Raw genomic sequence first — 18,730 nt, 5'->3', positions numbered from 1 at the left:
TGTTACAAGGAAATCTAACTCTGTGCTGAGTCTGACTCTGGAGCCACACAGATCTAAGCCATGTTCCAGCTCTCCACATCCATCTACAGCCCTCCTAGCTCACTAAGCCTCAGTTTCAGCATCAGTAGAATGGGATGATACATTTTCCTGAATGTATAGCAATGAGGATTGAGTGATGTAATGCTTTCATTTTTGCCACATATGGCTATAAAGGTATAATGGTGCCCACTCTCTCAGTCCAAGTGTGTAAAAGGTATGCATGTACTCTAGGCATTGGCAGCGGTGGGGAGGCGGGGGTGGGGGGGATATGAAAAATGCACCCAGGGACTCTGGCTCTGCTATGGAAATTATGTAGTGGACATTTTTCATTCAATTTTTTTAATGTTTTTTTATTCTTATGATATTCTGTGAAATAAAATGCTGGAGAGGGTGTGGAGAAAAGGGAACCCTCTTACACTGTTGGTGGGAATGCAAACTAGTAAAGCCACTATGGAGAACAGTATGGAGATTCCTTAAAAAACTGGAAATAGAACTGCCATATGACCCAGCAATCCCACTTCTGGGCATACACACAGAGGAAACCAGAACTGAAAGAGACACGTGTACCCCAGTGTTCATCGCAGCACTGTTTATAATAGCCAGGACATGGAAGCAACCTAGATGTCCATCAGCAGACGAATGGATAAGAAAGCTGTGGTACATATACACAATGGAGTATTACTCAGCCATTAAAAAGAATGCATTTGAATCAGTTCTAATGAGGTGGATGAAACTGGAGCCTATTATACAGAGTGAAGTAAGCCAGAAAGAAAAATACCAATACAGTATATTAACGCATATATATGGAATTTAGAAAGATAGTAATGATAACCCTGTATGCGAGACAGCAAAAGAGACACAGCTGTATAGAACAGTCTTTTGGACTCCGTGGGAGAGGGTGAGGGTGGGATGATTTGGGAGAATGGCTTTGAAACATGTGTATTATCATATGTGAAATGAATTGCCAGTCCAGGTTCGATGCATGAGACAGGATGCTCAGGGCTGGTGCACTGGGATGACCCAGAGGGATGGGATGGGGAGGGAGGTGGGAGGGGGGTTCAGGATGGGGAACACATGTACACCCGAGGCAGATTCATGTCAATGGATGGCAAAACCAATACAATACTGTAAAGTAATCAGCCTACAATTAAAATAAATAAATTTATATTTTTAAAAATTGGAAAAAATCCCACTAGAGAAACTCTAGGAATTTCATAAGCTTCAACTTCAGAGGATTCTTGTATAATCCACTGGGGAAATTACTTCACCTCCAAAGGTTACTACATTCTCAGGATTGCAGACATTGGGGGATCTCAGTGTTGGGTGGCCTTCTTAGGGCAGACCTGGAATTTGGGATTCAGTCCTCCACTGTTCCTCAATCTCTGAAAAATAATGCAGGGTTGTATGAAGGGCAAACAGACATTCACCAAATTCTAATTTATCTGTCATGCTGATACAATGGGGACCTAATGACCAAAGTCAAATGCTGGGTCAAATATGAAGTTAAAAAGAAGCTCAAGACTCCAGTCACCTTATCCCAGCAAGACCAGGCTTCCTTTCATTAATCATACCCTGATGTCATAATATATTTGCATTAGATTCTTTCATGGGAAAGGCAATATAATATTTAAAAATATATACAGTGTAAAGCAGCTTCAGTAACACAGATGAAAAGAGAGCTGCTCAAAACAAGCTAAAATAACCAAAATTCTAACATCACTTGGCAAATGAAAAGAGAAAAACAAGTCTGGTTATGACTAAACCTACAGCAAAGCATGCAATCAGTTCTTAATGAGTTATAAAAACTTCAGAGAGTTTCATGTCAAAAGACAAATAAAATTACCTTCTGTAACTATGGAGCATGTGAGCTATGAGTATACCTGGTTTATACATTTTTGATGTCAAGTCAGTAGACCTTTAAGCAGCCCCTGATGGTTTCTGCCATGTCATAAATATTAAAATACAGTGCATTGGCTTAGAATTGTCTATCCCTACAGGATCCAAAGTTGGCTTAAAACTCAACATTCAGAAAACTATGATCATGGCATCCGGTCCCATCACTACACAGTAAATAGATGGGAAAACAATGGAAACAGTGACAGAGTTTATTTTCTTGGGCTCCAAAATCACTGCAGATGGTGACTGCAGCCATGAAATTAAAAGACCCTTGCTCCTTGGAAGAAAAGCTATGACCAACTTAGACAGCATATTAAAAAGCAGAGACATTACTTTGCCAACAAAGGTCTATCTAGTCAAAGCTTTTCCAGTAGTCATGTATGGATGTGAGACTTGGACTACAAAGAAAGCTGAACACCAAAGAATTGATGTTTCTGAACTGCAGTGTTGGAGAAGACTCTTCAGAGTCCTTTGGACCACAAAGAAATCAAGCCAGTCAATTCTAAAGGAAATCAGGGTCGATGCATATTACAGGATGCTTGGGGCTGATGTGTGGGGATGACCCAGAGGGAGGATAAAGGGAGGAGGGAGGTGGGAGGGGGGTTCGGGGCGGATTCATGTCAATGTATGGCAAAACCAACCAATATAATATTGTAAAATAATTAGCCTCCAATAAAAAAAATAAAAAAATAAAGGAAATCAGTCCTGAATATTCATTGGAAGGACTGATGCTGAAGATGAAACTCCAATACTTTGGCCACCTAATATGAATAACTGACTCATTTGAAAAGACCCTGATGGTGGGAAAGATTGAAGGCAAGAGGAGAAGGGGACGGCAGAGGATGAGATGGTTGGATGGCATCACAGAGTTGATGGACATGAGTTTGAGCAAGCTCCAGCAGTTGGTGATGGACAGGGAAGCCTCAAGAGCTGCAGTCCATGGGGTCGCAAAGAGCCATGGCTGAGCGACTGAACTGAACGAGATCCAACCCTCCTCAATTCCATAAAAGTCTGAAAGTAAAGTAAATGAGGCAGGATGGCCATCACCCAAAGTCTGGTGGGCCCAGGGCAGCAAAATTTGGTGCAACAATGCAATGAGGGCAGAAAACACTTATCATGAAACCCTCTCTTCTTTACAAGAGCTAAGAGAACTTGAAAAGCCAAATTAGGTACAAATGATGACCTCTCTAAAAGAATTCTCTCTCTTAGGTTACAAAACATATGGCAGCTTCAAAGAAGAAGAACAAAGAAAATGGCAGGAGGTCATAACTCATGACAAAGTCAAAGAGGAAAACAAGATATTTCTTATTAGATTAAGCACTAAAAATACTATGACAATATAAAATACATCATAGTTAGCACCAATAAAATTTAATTCTGCAAAACTTCACAAAATTGGACTCAGGAAAAAAAAAGAATAAGTCTTAATCTCTCAAAGCCTTGAATTATAGAATATTGTACATGTTGCTTATTTAAAGTTTAAAAGCTCGCTCAAAAGAAACTCACAACAATGGCCATCAAATTTTGCAAGTTAATTCCTTATAATTTATTTGATGGCATATCAGTAAATTCTTACAGGCAAATAGGGGTTTGAAAGAAAAGTGAATGTGTTAGTCGCTCAGTCATGTCTGACTCTTTGGGACCCCCGTGGACTGTAGCCTGCCAGGCTCCTCTGTCCATGGGATTTCCCAGGCAAGAATACTGGAGTGGGTTGCCATTCCCTTCTCCAAGGGATATTCCAAGTCTACAGATTGAACCTGGGTCTTCTGAATTGCAGGCAGATTCTTTACCATCTGAGCCACCCTTTTGCAACTTAATTCCTCATAATCAATTGGATGGCATGTTAGTAAATTTTTAAAGGCAAACAGAGCGTTTCTCCCCCCAAAACTCTGACTGGGATATCAATATACTATCAACGCCTGATCTTACAGGACTGTGAAGGAAAACACTGACATTTAAGCATTTTTGAACAGGAAGCAGAACTAGCCATAGTTCTTTGAAAATAAAATATCCAAAAATGGTTTGAAGTTACATCATTTGTATCCAACTAAATTGCTATAATTCAACTTTTTTCTCATTTGTGGTAGTATGGTAAGTCCCTATTAGTTATCCTCCCAAAATAAAGAATTTGGGTTTTAACACAAAATACGTGAGTATTACATAGCTGATACCCTAAAGAACCTCCTGTCAAGCTCAATGATGCACTGAGTGTAGGAAAATTGCAGATGGTAGATCGTCATTTTGGTCATGAAATATAGAATGTTTACTTGGAAATTTCAAAAATGAAAACAGCCTCTCTTTTCAGAACACTCAACATCATCAAAAGATGATGTTAGTGGACTTTTGTTCCATAATCTCGACTCTGAGTATAGGATGAAGGTGCCTGGCAATAAGGGTAGTAAGCTGGTGGTAAGGGAGGGTGGAAAGACCTCACATCAGGAATCAGGTTCATAAAGAATATAAATCTACGTAAAAGGTGAAATCGCAGTATAAAGGGATTCACATCCTAGCCCTGACCCCTCCCATCCATGTGACTTCAGACAAGACTCCCATCCTTCCTGAGTCTTAGCATCTCCATCTGTGAAGCAGACGGAGCTGGGCCAGCTGCACAAGTGTCCAGAGGGTCAGACAACCAAATGCATGTGCAGCCTTAGCCCGAAAGAAGAGAAGCTACATGTGTTACTGAAGAGGAAGCGACAACATACAGGGCATCATTCCTTCCTTTCAAAGAACACATCAAATCCATTAAAGCTATAGCTAGTCTGTGCACACAGCAAGGGATCTAATAAGTACATGCTAAAAACGTATAACAAAGATCACAGGAAGGAGAAATCCCCGAAGAATTCATGTCTAAACCTATAAGGTTCTACATTAAGGATAATATGTAGAGAATTAAATTCCACTAATTTCAATTAAGTTCTAATAATCATGACAATAATATTCTATTTTCAGATCATAACATAATGCTGAAGTTGTTCAGGTAACTGAGGGTGGTACCACTCCCTCTCAGTTCAGTTCAGTCACTCAGTCGTGTCCGACTCTTTGCGACCCCATGGGCTGCAGCACACCAAGCCTCCATGTCCATCATCAACTCCTGGAGTTTACTCAAAACTCATGTCCATTGAGTTGGTGATGCCATCCAACCATCTAATCCTCTGTCATCCCCGTCTCCTCCCACCTTCAATCTTTCCCAGCATCAGGGTCTTCAATCTTTGCGCATCAGGTGGCCAAAGTATTGGAGCTTCAGCTTCAGCATCAGTCCTTCCAACAAATATTCAGGACTGATCTCCTTTAGAATGGACTGGTTGGATCTCCTTGCATCCAAGGGACTCTCAAGAGTCTTCTCTAACACCACAGTTCAAAAGAATCAATTCTTCGGCACTAAACTTTCTTTGTAGTCCAACTCTCACATCCATACATGACTACTGGAAACTCCCACCCAAGAACATTTAAAAACAGGTGTGGGAGGAAGTAATGCACAAAAGACAATGCTGAAGGATGAGAAACATTCTGCAAGTCAGGGTACAGCCCCACGCAATGAATAACCCCTCCCCCAACCCTGGCCAAGGGGCTCTCCACCAGGAACTGTGGCATCCCACTTACCATCGTTTTTAGTTTAATTTTCAGGAGGGTGTGTATGAATGTGCATGTGTGTGCACACACCAAGGTCATCAAAAGCCCTGAGTCCGAGTGAAATGTAGACAGAAACTAACATAGGCACTGGTTGACAAGAATGTTCCAGAAAGAAAGCAGAACACTTGTCAAGTACTTAAGATTCACATGGACCCATCTTATAACATAGAACCAACTTCCTGCTTCAAACAAATCGGCATGTTGAAAAATTGCCTTTGCAATTGGGTATGAAATACTGTTAAAATTGTCACTCTGTTCCCACCTAGGGGCTCTGTTGAGAGAATATTGTTTGAGGAGTACAAAAAACAAATGGAGGGGCTTTCCTGGTGATCCAGTGGTTAAGAATCTGGCTTGCAATGCAAGGCATACTGGTTTGATTCCTGTTCCAGGAAGACCCCACATGCCACGGAGCAACTAAGCCCATTTGCCACAACTACTTAGCCTACTTCAGTGCTGTAACTACTGAAGCCCCAGCACTCTACCGCACTTGCTCCTCAACAAGCCGCGGTACCACAACTAGAGAACAGACCCCATTCACTGCAACTGGAGAAAGCCTGCATGTACAGCAACGAAACCCCACCACAGCCAAAAATAAACAAATAAATCTTTGGGGGAAAAAGCAAATGGAGAGACATGTAGAAAAAGGAGTAGCATCAGTAAGGATTTCTAAAACTAATTGCATGGATAAAAATAGAAAAAAGAAATCAGAAGGGGACATTAGGTCCAGACAAATACTGTTTGATTTCACTTACATGAGACACATAGAATAGTCAAATTCATAGAATCAGAAAGTACACTGGTAGATGTCAGGGGCCAAACGGTGGGGAATGGGTATGGGAGTTAGTGTTTAACGGGAAGACAGGGAGTTTCAGTTTAGGAAGGTAAGAAATTCAAGAGATGGACAATGATGAGATGTTGTACAACAATGTGAATAAACATAGTACCGCTGAATGGTACAGTTAAATATGGTTGAAATAGTACATTTTATAGTATGTGACTTTTAGCACAATTTAAAAAAATATTTGAGAGCCAATTTTTTTTTAAAAAAAAAAAGGAAGAAAATTGAAAGGAATCATGGGAATGCAAGACCAGAATTGACTAGAGTAACCAGTGATTCCAACTCTTGCAGGAATTGTCTGATACATTCTGGAACACAAGGGCTTTACTAGGGGCTTCCCTGATAGCTCGGCTGGTGAAGAATCTGCCTGCAATGGAGACCCCGGTTCGATTCCTGGGTTGAAGAAATCCCCTGGAGAAGGGACAAGCTACCCACTCCAGTATTTTGGGGCTTCCCTGGTAGCTCAGATGTTAAAGAATCCACCTGCAATGCGGGAGACCTGAGTTCAGTCCCTGAGTTGGGAAGATCCTCTACAGAAGGGAAAGGCTACCCACTCCAGTATTCTGGCCTGGAGAATTCCATGGACTGTATAGTCCATGGGGTCGCAAAGAGTCGGACACAACTAAGCAACTTTCACTTTCACTTTCTTTCCAAATGATACTAGAGATTATCACCCTAAGTGAAGTAATCCAGACAGAGAAAGACAAATCCCTTGTAATATCACTTACGTGTGAAATCTAAAACAGGATATGAACTTACCTGTAAAACAGAAACAGAATCATGGACTTAGAGACCAGATGCGTGTTTGACGAGAGGGAGGGGGTGGGGAGAAGGATGGAGGGGAGGTTAGGGCTGGCAGAGGTAAGGTTCCACGTACAGAACGGATAAATGACAGGTCCTACTGTATAGCTTGGTGACTATATTCAATATTCTACGGTAAACCACAATGGAAAGATATAAAACAGAATACAACGGATCACTTGCTATACAGCAAAAATTAATACAACATTGTAAATCAACTATACCTAAATAAAAGAATTTAAATGACGGAGGGGTGGATGGAAATGAAACTTAGACATCTGGCTTTGCTGTGACTTACATCAAGCACCTGGGAAGCAGAAGGAATTTATTCATCCAACCTCACACTGTGATGCCACACGTGCCAGACGAGACACAGATGATAAAGAAGCGACAGAACTGAACTGAGGCCACCCACAAACTAACACAGGCTTTTTGCACTGTTGTGCAGATGCCTCCCAAAGGAATTATCATGATTATTTAATAAAAGAGGAAGGAAATTAATCACGAATTTCAAGCTTAGAAATCCACAGCAATAGAGTCTGAAGGGAAATAACCATACTCACAGTGATGCAGGAATAAACTGGAAAGAAGAAAACTATGGTGAGAAACTAAAAAATGAAAATATATATTTAACTGGGATTCTGATAACTTAATAAGATGATTAGAGTTGTGAAAGCTCAGCTCACAGACAAACCTGAGAAAAGAAATTTTCAAATTTTAAAGTTTTTCTCCAAAATGTTCATATTATACATATATTCAATCTAAGCAAATAAAGATTTCCAGTTAGAGAGGCAGGCATTAATAAAATACTTGCCATATAACAATCTAAGTTCCTTCACCTCGAACCTGCAACACTCACCTGGTTCCCAGACAAATAGCTCAGGTCGCTCAGTCATGTCTGACTCTCTGCTAGCTCATGGACTGTAGCCCACTAGGCTCCTCTGTTCATGGCATTTTCCAGGAAAGAGTACTAGAGTGGGTTGTCATTTCCTTCTCTAGGGGATCTTTCCTGACCCAGGGATCGAATTCACATCTGTTGCATTTCCTGCACTGGAAGGTGGACTCTTTACCACTTGGGCCACCTAGAAATCCCCTTGGTGCATCTACACAAAGGGATCTCTAACCACCCCTGTAGGTTCTAGAGACTTAGAACCAGTGATGTCAGATCACTGGAAGACTCTATATTTAAACTCAATTAGCCTGCTGCTGCTGCTGCTGCTGCTAAGTCGCTTCAGTCGTGTCCGACTCTGTGCAACCCCATAGACGGCAGAGGCCTTCCTAATTGACTTCCATCGAATTATACATTAGTAGGAGAAGGAAATGGCAACCCACTCCAGTGTTCTTGCCTAGAGAATCCCAGGGAAGGGGGAGCCTGGTGGACTTCCACCTATGGGGTCACACAGAGTCAGACACGACTGAAGTGACTTAGCAGCAGTAGCAGAGTTTCTTAACATTTGGAGGAACTTAAAATTTGAAGAAAATTTTGACTCCCTCAAAAATCTGCTGAGTAACTGGATCTTTTTGTGGAAAAAATGGACAAACTCACAGTCTTCCCATGAACTACTGCTTTCATCTGCTAATTTTTTTTATTTTTTTGGTCAGAGATGGTTGGTAACAGCCATGTGTGCTTTTTCATTTGCTTTAAATCTATTCATGAAGACTTTCCATTACAGTCTCAAAAAATATCATCTTTAAGAATTTAACACCACTCCATATTCCTGAAAACTTCATGCTTTAAGCTTCTTTTGAGGACAGACAACGCTTTATCAGTCTTTTTTGCTCTGGCTTCTAGGAAGTTCATGGTTATATCATATTCTCAACCAAAATAATTAACACTCATCACTCGCATTTTCTTCTGTCTCAACTTTTCCATTATATTTCCATTATATTTGTTAATTCTGTTGTGTCCATCTTTGATATATATTTATATAAATTCCAGTTTTTCATTTCTTCCCCAACCCCCCCCCAAAAAGACAGACTTTATTCCCCATTCTAATTTTTCTTGAAAATTTCACCTAAATATAGATAATAAATATGGAAAAGGAGTGACTGCTTATGTATGCAAAACCTGTGAAACCACATGATCTCTAAACCAAAAGCTTTTTCTTAAAGTGATTTACAAAAGATGTTTCTCCAGTGGACTAAAGAGCTGAAAAACTGGTATCTCACTAAACGGCATCAAGCTTCCTTTTATTATCTATTAGGAGGTAGTCCAAGAAGGGCAGGATTATGTGAACGTGGCCTTTCTAGCCTAAAGGAAAAAGTAGATATTAGACCCAAACCATAATTGAAAAGTTGAGCCACTTCCACTTTATCACCTTTAAAAACTGCCCCTCATCTGACTTCCACTTCCTCCATACTCACTGAAAGGCAAACAGATGAGTTTAGGCTGGACATAGCCAGCCATCACTCCCAGGAAAAAAAATACTATTTGACACTTGCACTGAGAATTCTTTTATGCATTTCACAGATCCTACATGGATTCCTGACAGCTCACTGGGCCACAGACGCCGCCGGATTTTTGAGCTACATCTGCAGTATCTTTTCTACTCGGGCAGCTGGTATAAAGTGGGAAAATTCATTACCATGCTAATGATGCCCTATTTAAAATTCTGGCCCTGATTATCCTGTGATTAAATCTCTTCCCTTGACGTCTGCTTCCTTTATATCCGAGTTACAGTATGAAATCAACAATACTAATAAAGGACAATACAGATGACCAACTTATACATGAGAGGGAAACACGGTTCTGTAAATCCCAGGATTGTCTTTTTTTCTGAAAAACAGATGTAGCAAACTTAAAAGTATTACTGATTCTTTTTCATACCACTCTCCCTTAAAAAAAAAAAAACACTGAAATCCACAATAATTAAAGGTTTACAGTTAATTTCCACAAGTATTCAGAAGTTGAAAGATAGATTTAATCTATTTACTGCCCCTAAAACTGCTCAGACTTCAAATTCATTCTCCTGAAGTCTTAAGAACCACTCATGGGGTATAAGCACCCGGGGTATTCCTCCCCTGTTTAAACAGACTCTGTGTCACTGAGTCAAAAGTTAATAGATTCACAATGATTTCTCTCCCTTGCCCCAAGTACTTTGGCATATTTCAGTCCTTCTCATCACATTGTTCTGTCTGCTGCCACCCCAATCTGTATATCCAACTCGGACAACTCAAGCATCTTCCATGAAAAACTAGCAAACTTTATCACTGCCTTCATTAGACAGGAAGATGAATTTTAAACATTTGAAAAAAAAAAAAGAAGATCCAAGGTCTGGGTCTGTGAGTCAAAATAAGGGAGGAAAGGACTAATGTTTCTTGTCAGCATCTGGCCCCAGTAAAGTGAACAAATATTTATGGCCTATTTACTATTTTTAATGACAACATGCTGGATACTGCCAACAACAAAAATGAAACCTAAAGACCGTGCTTTCACCTCAGTGGGCTCACAGTTGAACAAGAGACACGAGATGTAATGACTTTGCAAGTGATTTAGCAAAGCAAGTTCATCTGCGATGCACCATTACATACACTCTTCCCATCATTAAGAACCCTCTGAATGACACAGATTGTGAATTATTCCCTAAGACTGCAGATCTCCCCTTCTGCTATAGGAATGAACCCCAACTGGATATGGACACACACGTGGCTGGGCCAGCCTACCTAGAGCTGACATCATAGAGCCTGGGTCCCTGACTGTCGTGACCACTAGCATGCACACACGCATGGAATCTAGAAAAATGGTACTGATGAACCTATTTGCAGGGCAGGAATGGAGACTCAGACACAGGAAACAGACGTGTGGACACAGTAGAGGAAGGAGAGGGCGGGACAAATTAAGAGAGTGGCACTGACATATGTACACTGCCGTGTATAAAATGGGCAGTGAGTGGGAAGCTGCAGTACAGCTCAGGGAGCTAGTGGGTGGGATCGGGTGGGGTTCACGAAGGGGGAGATGCATGTATATTTTCGGCTGATTCACGCTGTAGGGCAGGAAAAACACAACACTGTGAAGCAATTTCTACCAACAATAAATGCTGGAGAGGGTGTGGAGAAAAGGGAACTCTCCTGCACTGTTGGTGGGAATGTAAACTGATACAGCCACTATGGAGATCAGTATGGAGAGTCAGTAAAAAACCAGGAATAAAGCCACCATATGAACCAGCAACCCCACTACTGGGCATATACCCTGAGGAAACCACAATTCTAAAAGACACATATACCCGCAATGTTCATTGCAGCACTACTTACAATAGCCAAAAACTGAAGCAGCCTAGATGTCCATCGACAGATAAACAGATAAAGAAGATGCGGCACAATGGAGAATTACTCAGCCATAAAAGAACAAATCTGAGTCAGTTCTACAGATGGAATCTAGAAAAATAGTACTGATGAACCAATCTGCAGGGAAGGAACAGAGACGCAGACGTAGTGAATGGACCTGTGGACACAGTGGGGGAGGGAAATAGTGGGATGAATGGAGAAAGGAGCATCAACGTATATACACACTATCAGTGAAAAGTTACTGCATGACACAGGGAGCCCAGCCTGGCCCTCTGTGATGGCCTGGTGGGGGAGGGGAGGGAGACTCAAGAGGGAGGGGACACATGTATAACTATGGCTGATTGTTATATGGCACAAACCAACACAACATTGTAAAAATAAATTTTTAAATGAAAAAGAAAATAATAAATAACATATAGAAAAGAATTTAAATAAATAAAAATCTCTTTTTAAGAACACTACACATTGCTCATTTTTTTAATGGTCTTATTTTAAGATGTTTTATCTAAGATGAAAAAGAGTCAGCTCATGGTAATACCTGCAGCAGCACATTAGTTAGTTCAGTCGCTCAGTCATGTCCAGCTCTTCGTGACCTCATGGACTATACAGTACATCAGGCTGCCCTGTCCATCACCAACTCCCGGAGCTTGCTCAAACTCATGCCCATTTAGTCAGTGATGCAATCCAACCATCTCAGTAATATTCAGAAGCCCATTACTTCTTTGTATTTGCTCTACATTTAAACTTGAGCACAGAGCTCACTCCAGATTTTTTAACTCTCAAAACCCAACAAATAACAGAATATGGACCTTGGTCTATTTTAATATCACATCGATGGATAAAAGCTTCACTTTACTAAGAATTTATTTCTTTGTCTCTCACACTCTCACCAACCCAAGATTATTAATTTGTTTCACCTAACGCCAAGTCACCTCAGATTGCTTAAAAATTAGCTTTAGCCTTTAAAGCACAAGGAAGGGATACGCAGGTGGCTCAGTGGTAAAGAATCCACCTGCCAAAGCAGAGGCTGCAGAAGATGCAGGTTCAATCCCTGGGTCGGGAAGATCCCCTGGAGGAGGAAATGACAACCCACTGCAATGGCGGCCACTCCAGTACTCTTGCCTAGAAAATCCCATGGACGGAGGAGCCTGGTAGGCTTCAGTCCATGGGTCGCTACAAGTCAGATATGACTGAGCGACTTCACTATCACTTTTCACTTTCACACATTGGAGAAGGAAGTGGCAACCCACTCCAGTGTTCTTGCCTGGAGAATCCCAGGGACAGGGGAGCCTGGTGGGCTGCTGTCTATGGGGTCGCACAGAGTCAGACACGACTGAATTGACTTAGCAGCAGCAGCAACAGCAGTATTCTTGCCTGGAGAATCTCATGGACAGAGGGAGCCTAGTGGCTACAGTCCACAGGGTCTCAAAGAGCCGAATACAACTGCATGCATGCGCACACACACACACAAAGCACAGGGGAAGGGTAGCTGATCCAGCAAAATCCAAGTATAAAACATAAAGGATGCCTTCACAACAGTAATGAGCCATCTGCAATTTAGAATCATCCACCATAACAATCTCTCATTCCATTTGTTTATGTTTTATTCATCATTTTGAAAATACTTAGTCAAGTGACAATGATGAGACTCAAAAAGTACCGCACAGCTTTTTATTTTTCTAAAAAAAAAGAGAGATATTAATGGCTTTCAAGAGCTTAACTGTTCAAATGAAAATATTGCTGCAACCTAATTATATATAGGATGGATAAAAAGATCCTACTGTATAGCACAGAGAACTATATTCAATATCCTGTGACAACCATAATGGAAAGGAATATGAAAAAATATATACATATTATATATATATACATATATATATATCTGAGTCACTTTGCTGTATAGCAGAAATTAACACAACACTGTAATCAACTATACTTCAATAAAGTTTTTTTAAAAAAGAAAATATTGCTGAACTAAATTTGTCCAAATTTGTTTTCATCTTTTCTCTGCGATATAAATTTCCTGTTTTGTGCCAAAAGTCTTGTGATGATAACATAAGACATCTCAGTTTTTCTTGCTTATATTTTTAAAAATTTAAAACAAATTTATAAAAATTTATAGCAAAATTTATTAAACTACAAGATTAGACCGACAATAACATAATAAACTGCAGCATTACATCTTGGAGGAACATGTTGTCCTTTCTCAGGACTATAGTTATATACTAAGGCTCAAATGCATAGTCTCTAGTTTACATATTTGGCAAAACACAAAGCTTTGACCTGCAAAAGTGAAAAAAAGATAAGGCCAACTTAGAGGTGTCCACAGCTGAGAAGACACAATAATGGTTGACAGTCGCATCTGTCATTCAGATAACTACAAAGGAAACTCTCTCTGCAAAATTTAGTAAGCCTTTAAAACAGAATGTATTACCAGTGAGATGACACACCTATTTCTACTAGCTGATTTCATATTTGTTTGGCTTTAGATACTAATCTTCATTTACTTCAATTTGTGGAGTATTTTCAAATAAGTGTGTTAAAAGTGTTAGTCACTCAGTCACATCTGACTCTGCAACCCCATGGACTGTAGCCAATGAGGCCCCTCTGTCCAGGGAATTTTCCAGGCAAAAATGTTGGAGTGGGTAGCCATTCCCTCCTCCAAGGGGATCACCCCAACCCAACGATCAAACTCAGGTCTTCTGCATTGCAGGTGGAATCTTTACTGTGTGAGCCACCAGGGTGGCCCTATTTAAAATCTGGCTACCTAATATCTTCATTCTTGTTTCTTTTTAAACAAGTATATTTTGTAAATACAGTTCTTTATTAGTATAAATGTCATTCATTTTTCTAGTAAACATTTATTTAGGAAATATGATTTACTATGCATGAACTTTGCCTTCCAACAACCTCTAGTTCCCAAGGGAAGGGAAAAGGTGTATGTACACACACATAATCTCAGGATCTTAATAAATTAATGCCATTAATCTGTATCATTTAACCAGCTTATGTGATGGATAATCTATCATCTCATTTTACTGGTGAAGAAACAGGTATTAGCATCTATTGTATTTTAAATATAAATTTTCTCCCTATGATTTCATTCTGTATATTAGAAACTGAATCATCAGAAATTCTTTACTACTTTTTTTTAAGAAACAGGTTTGACTATATTAATTTGGGCTAAACCACAATCTTCTGAAATTATCCCTTAGAGTGAAACTTCAAGGTGACCTCATTTACCGTTAACAATTAGACAAGAAAAGACCATAAGAATAGTTTAACTCCTCCAACAAGTGGATACTTCGGCCAAGACAGCATCTTCTGCATCTGCCTCTTCTTTGTGGTTAGCTCTCAGAAAAGCCCGCAAAGAAGAGGCACTCAATGGGCTTTCCTGGGTTTTCCCAGAGCCAGCCTGCTCTCATGTGCGATTGTGCAAGCCAGAAGGCTGAGCCAAGGAACAAAAGGGAGATAATTGTCAACCAGAAAATTCTCAAGACCTGTGCCAAGGGGGAGATTGCTTCAAGCAATCACAAGGCCATTAGCAAACACAGAGCAGAGGAGGAGGAAAGACAGGAAATGGAAAGGCATCAGATTGATAGCAAAACAAACACTGAAGAAATTGTGCCCTATTTTCTAGGGCTCCTGCCAAAAATATCCTGTGTGGCTCCAGGACAGCCTGCACAGTGAAGGGTACATGTGAAGCAGTACAATTAACAGCACACATATTTCATCGGGAAACCGTGTGACCACTTACCATAGGCAGCTCTCCCCTGGTCCAGTTCTTGCCTGAGTCTGCTGTAATCTTCTTTCACACTTCCCAGCTTTTGGACGTTTCTGGAACTCAGTACCAACAGCTTGTGGAGAAGTCCCTCCAGCCCTTCCCTTTCCAATGTTAATGATCTGATCTCCTCTGTTAGCTCCTTGGCTGTACAGAAATGGTTTCCTACAGTGCATTGTGGGAGGGAAGGAGGGAAAACAAGCATTAGAGCATCCCGGCACGCAGAAGACGCAGCCACAGCTAACATACCAACAGTGAGAGTCCTGTGGACTGCAAGGAGATCAAACCTGTCAATCCCAAAGGAAATCAACCCTGAATACTCATCGGAAGGACTGATGCTGAAGCTGAAGCTCCAATACTTTGGCCACCTGATGCAAAGAGCCAACTCATTGGAAAAGACCCTGATGCTGGGAAAGACTGAGGGCAAGAGGGGAGGGGGCAACAGAGGATGAGATGGTTGGATGGCATCACCGACTCAATGGACATGAGTCTGCGCAAGCTCCAGGACACAGTGAAAGACAGGGAAGCCCGGCGTGCTGCAGTCCCTGCGGTCGCTGAGTCGGGCATGACTGAGCAACTGAACAATGACAGCAATAGCCGTGTGAGGCGAGGAAACTGAAATTTCAGCTTTGTGCAACTGCATGAACTTCAGAGTCTTTTCCTTCTGTGGCGGAATCTGGAAGCACGCTGAGTGTCCTTCTTAAACGAGAAAAACTTCTAGTCACGTTTTCACCTTTTCTCATTGTATTTTGTTTCAGAGGTTCCATTGATTAATTCATGTCCTTCTGAAACACAATGACATAAAAATGTCCCAGTGAAGCCCAGGGAAGCTACATGGCATCACTCCATTCAAACATCCAAATGTCAAAGAGGTGAAATATTACAGTAGGGTGGAAAGGGAATGGGCCTCGGAGTCAAACTAGACTGAAATTCAAATCATACTCCCCTGGTAACTCAAACAGTATGACCTGGAGCAAAAAAAAATAGTATATGGAATTTCAGGGCAAACTTCTTACAGAACATGATTGTGCTAATACCTGCATTAGAGATGACTGCGAGAATAAACTAGAAATTCTATTAAATTCTAAGCAAAATATATGGCACTTTGAATTTATCAGGGGTGAAAGAATCCAGGTCAATACATGGAAATTAACTGTATTTCTTTTTTTTAAATATTTTTATTGGAGGCTAAGTTATGACCAACCTAGATAGTATATTAAAAAGCAGAGACATTACTTTGCCAACAAAGGTCCGTCGAGTCAAGGCTATGGTTTTTCCCGTGGTCATGTATGGATGTGAGAGTTGGACTGTGAAGAAAGCTGATGGCTGAAGAACTGATGCTTTTGAACTGTGGTGCTGGAGAAAACTCTTGAGAGTCCCTTGGATTGCAAGGAGATCCAGCCAGTCCATTCTAAAGGAGATCAATCCTGGGTGTTCATTGGAAGGACTGATGCTAAAGTTGAAACTGCAAAACTTTGGCCACCGCACGCGATGAGTTGACTCACTGGAAAAGACTCTGATGTTGGGAAAGGTTGGGGGCGGGAGGAGAAGGGGACGACAGAGAATAAGATGGCTGGATGGCATCACCGCCTCTGTGGACATGAGTTTGAGTGAACTCCGGGAGTTGGTGATGGACAGGGAGGCCTGGCATGCTGTGATTCATGGGGTTGCAGAGAGTCGGACACAACTGAGCGACTGAACTGAACTGAACTGAATTACTTTACAATATTTTATTAGTTGGTTTTGCCATACATTGACATGAATCCACCCCAGGTGTACATGTGTTCCCCTTCTTGAACCCCCCTCCCACCTCCCTCCTCCCCATATCCTCCCACGGGGTCATCCCCGTGCACCAGCCCCAAGCATCCTGTATCATGCGTTGAACCTGGACTGGTGATTCATTTCACACATGATAATACACATGTTTCAATTCCTTTCTCCAAAATCACCCCACCCTCACCCTCTCCCACAGAGTCCCAAAGACTGTTCTACACACCTATGTCTCTTTTGCTGTCTCCCCGTATACAGGGTTATCATTACCATCTTTTTAAATTCCATATATATGCGTTAGTATACTGTATTGATGTTTTTCTTTCTGGCTTACTTCACTCTGTATAATAGGCTCCAGTTTCATCCACCTCATTAGAACTGATTCAAATGCATTCTTTTTAATGGCTGAGTAATACTCCATTGTGTATATGTACCACAGCTTTCTTATCCATTCGTCTGCAGATGGACATCTAGGTTGATTCCATGTCCTCGCTATTATAAACACTGCTGCAATGAACACTGGAGTATATGTGCTACTTTCAATTCTGGTTTCCTCGGTGTGTATGCCCAGGGGTACGATTGCTGGGTCGTATGGCAGTTCTATTTCCAGTTTTTTAAGGAATCTCCACACTGTTCTCCCTAGTGGCTGTGCTAGTTTGCATTCCCACCAACAGTGTGAGAGGGTTCCCTTCTCTCCACACCCTCTCCAGCATTTATTGCATGTAGACTTTTGGATAGCAGCCATTCTGACTGGTGTGAAATGGTATCTCATTGTGGTTTTGATTTGCATTTCTCTGATTATGAGGGATGTTGAGTATTTTTTCATGTGTTTGTTAGTCATCTGTATGTCTTCTTTGGAGAAATGTCTGTTTACTTCTTTGGCCCATTTTTTGATTGGGTCGTTTATTTTTCTGGATTTGAGCTGCAGGAGCTGCTTGTATATTTTAGAGATTAATTCTTTGTCAGTTGTTTCATTTGCTATTATTTTCTCCCATTCTGAGAGGCTGCCTTTTCACCTTGCTTATAGTTTCCTTTGCTGTGCAGAAGCTTTTAATTTTAATTAGGTCCCATTTGTTTATTTTAGCTTTTATTTCCAATATTCTGGGAGGTGGGTCATGGAGGATCCTGCTGTGATTTATGTCAGAGAGTGTTTTGCCTATGTTCTCTTCTAGGAGTTTTATAGTTTCTGGTCTTACATCTAGCTCTCTAATCCATTTTGAGTTTATTTTGGTGTATGGTGTTAGGAAGTGTTCTAGTTTCATTCTTTTACAAGTGGCTGACCAGATTTTCCAGCACCACTTGTTAAAGAGACTGTCTTTTCTCCATTTTATATTCATGCCTCCTTTGTCAAAGATAAGGTGTCCATAGCTGCATGGATTTATCTCTGGGCTTTCTATTTTGTTCCATTGATCTATATTTCTGTCTTTATGCCAGTACCATACTGTCTTGATGACTGTGGCTTTGTAGTAGAGCCTGAGTCTGGCAGGTTGATTCCCCCAGTTCCATTCTTCTTTTTCAAGATTGCTTTGGCTATTCGAGGTTTTTTGTATTTCCATACAAATTGTGAGATTATTTGTTCTAGCTCTGTGAAAAATATCGTTGGTACCTTGATAGGGATTGCATTGAATATATAAATTACTTTGGGTAGTATACTCATTTTCACAATACTTATTCTTCCAATCCACGAA

The 18,730-nt window shown here is 40.8% G+C and overlaps 1 protein-coding gene across 2 annotated transcripts in view; it reads right to left on the bottom strand.

The window, feature by feature from the left end:
• DISC1 (DISC1 scaffold protein) overlaps window positions 1-18,730 on the bottom strand; it is a 407,183-nt gene that overhangs the window by 193,381 nt on the left and 195,072 nt on the right. For both annotated transcript variants that reach the window (XM_088841835.1, XM_055425806.2), the window contains exon 9: window positions 15,249-15,437. In XM_088841835.1, the coding sequence (XP_088697961.1) occupies window positions 15,249-15,437 (189 nt within the window). The remainder of the gene's footprint in view (window positions 1-15,248; window positions 15,438-18,730) is intronic.

The sequence above is a fragment of the Moschus berezovskii genome, chromosome 12 (genome assembly GCF_049115385.1).
Source record: "Moschus berezovskii isolate FMDL1 chromosome 12, NW_MosBer_1.0, whole genome shotgun sequence".
NCBI lineage: Eukaryota > Metazoa > Chordata > Mammalia > Artiodactyla > Moschidae > Moschus > Moschus berezovskii.
Note: the sequence above shows the minus strand (reverse complement) of the source record. Positions and strands in the feature narration are given on the sequence as shown.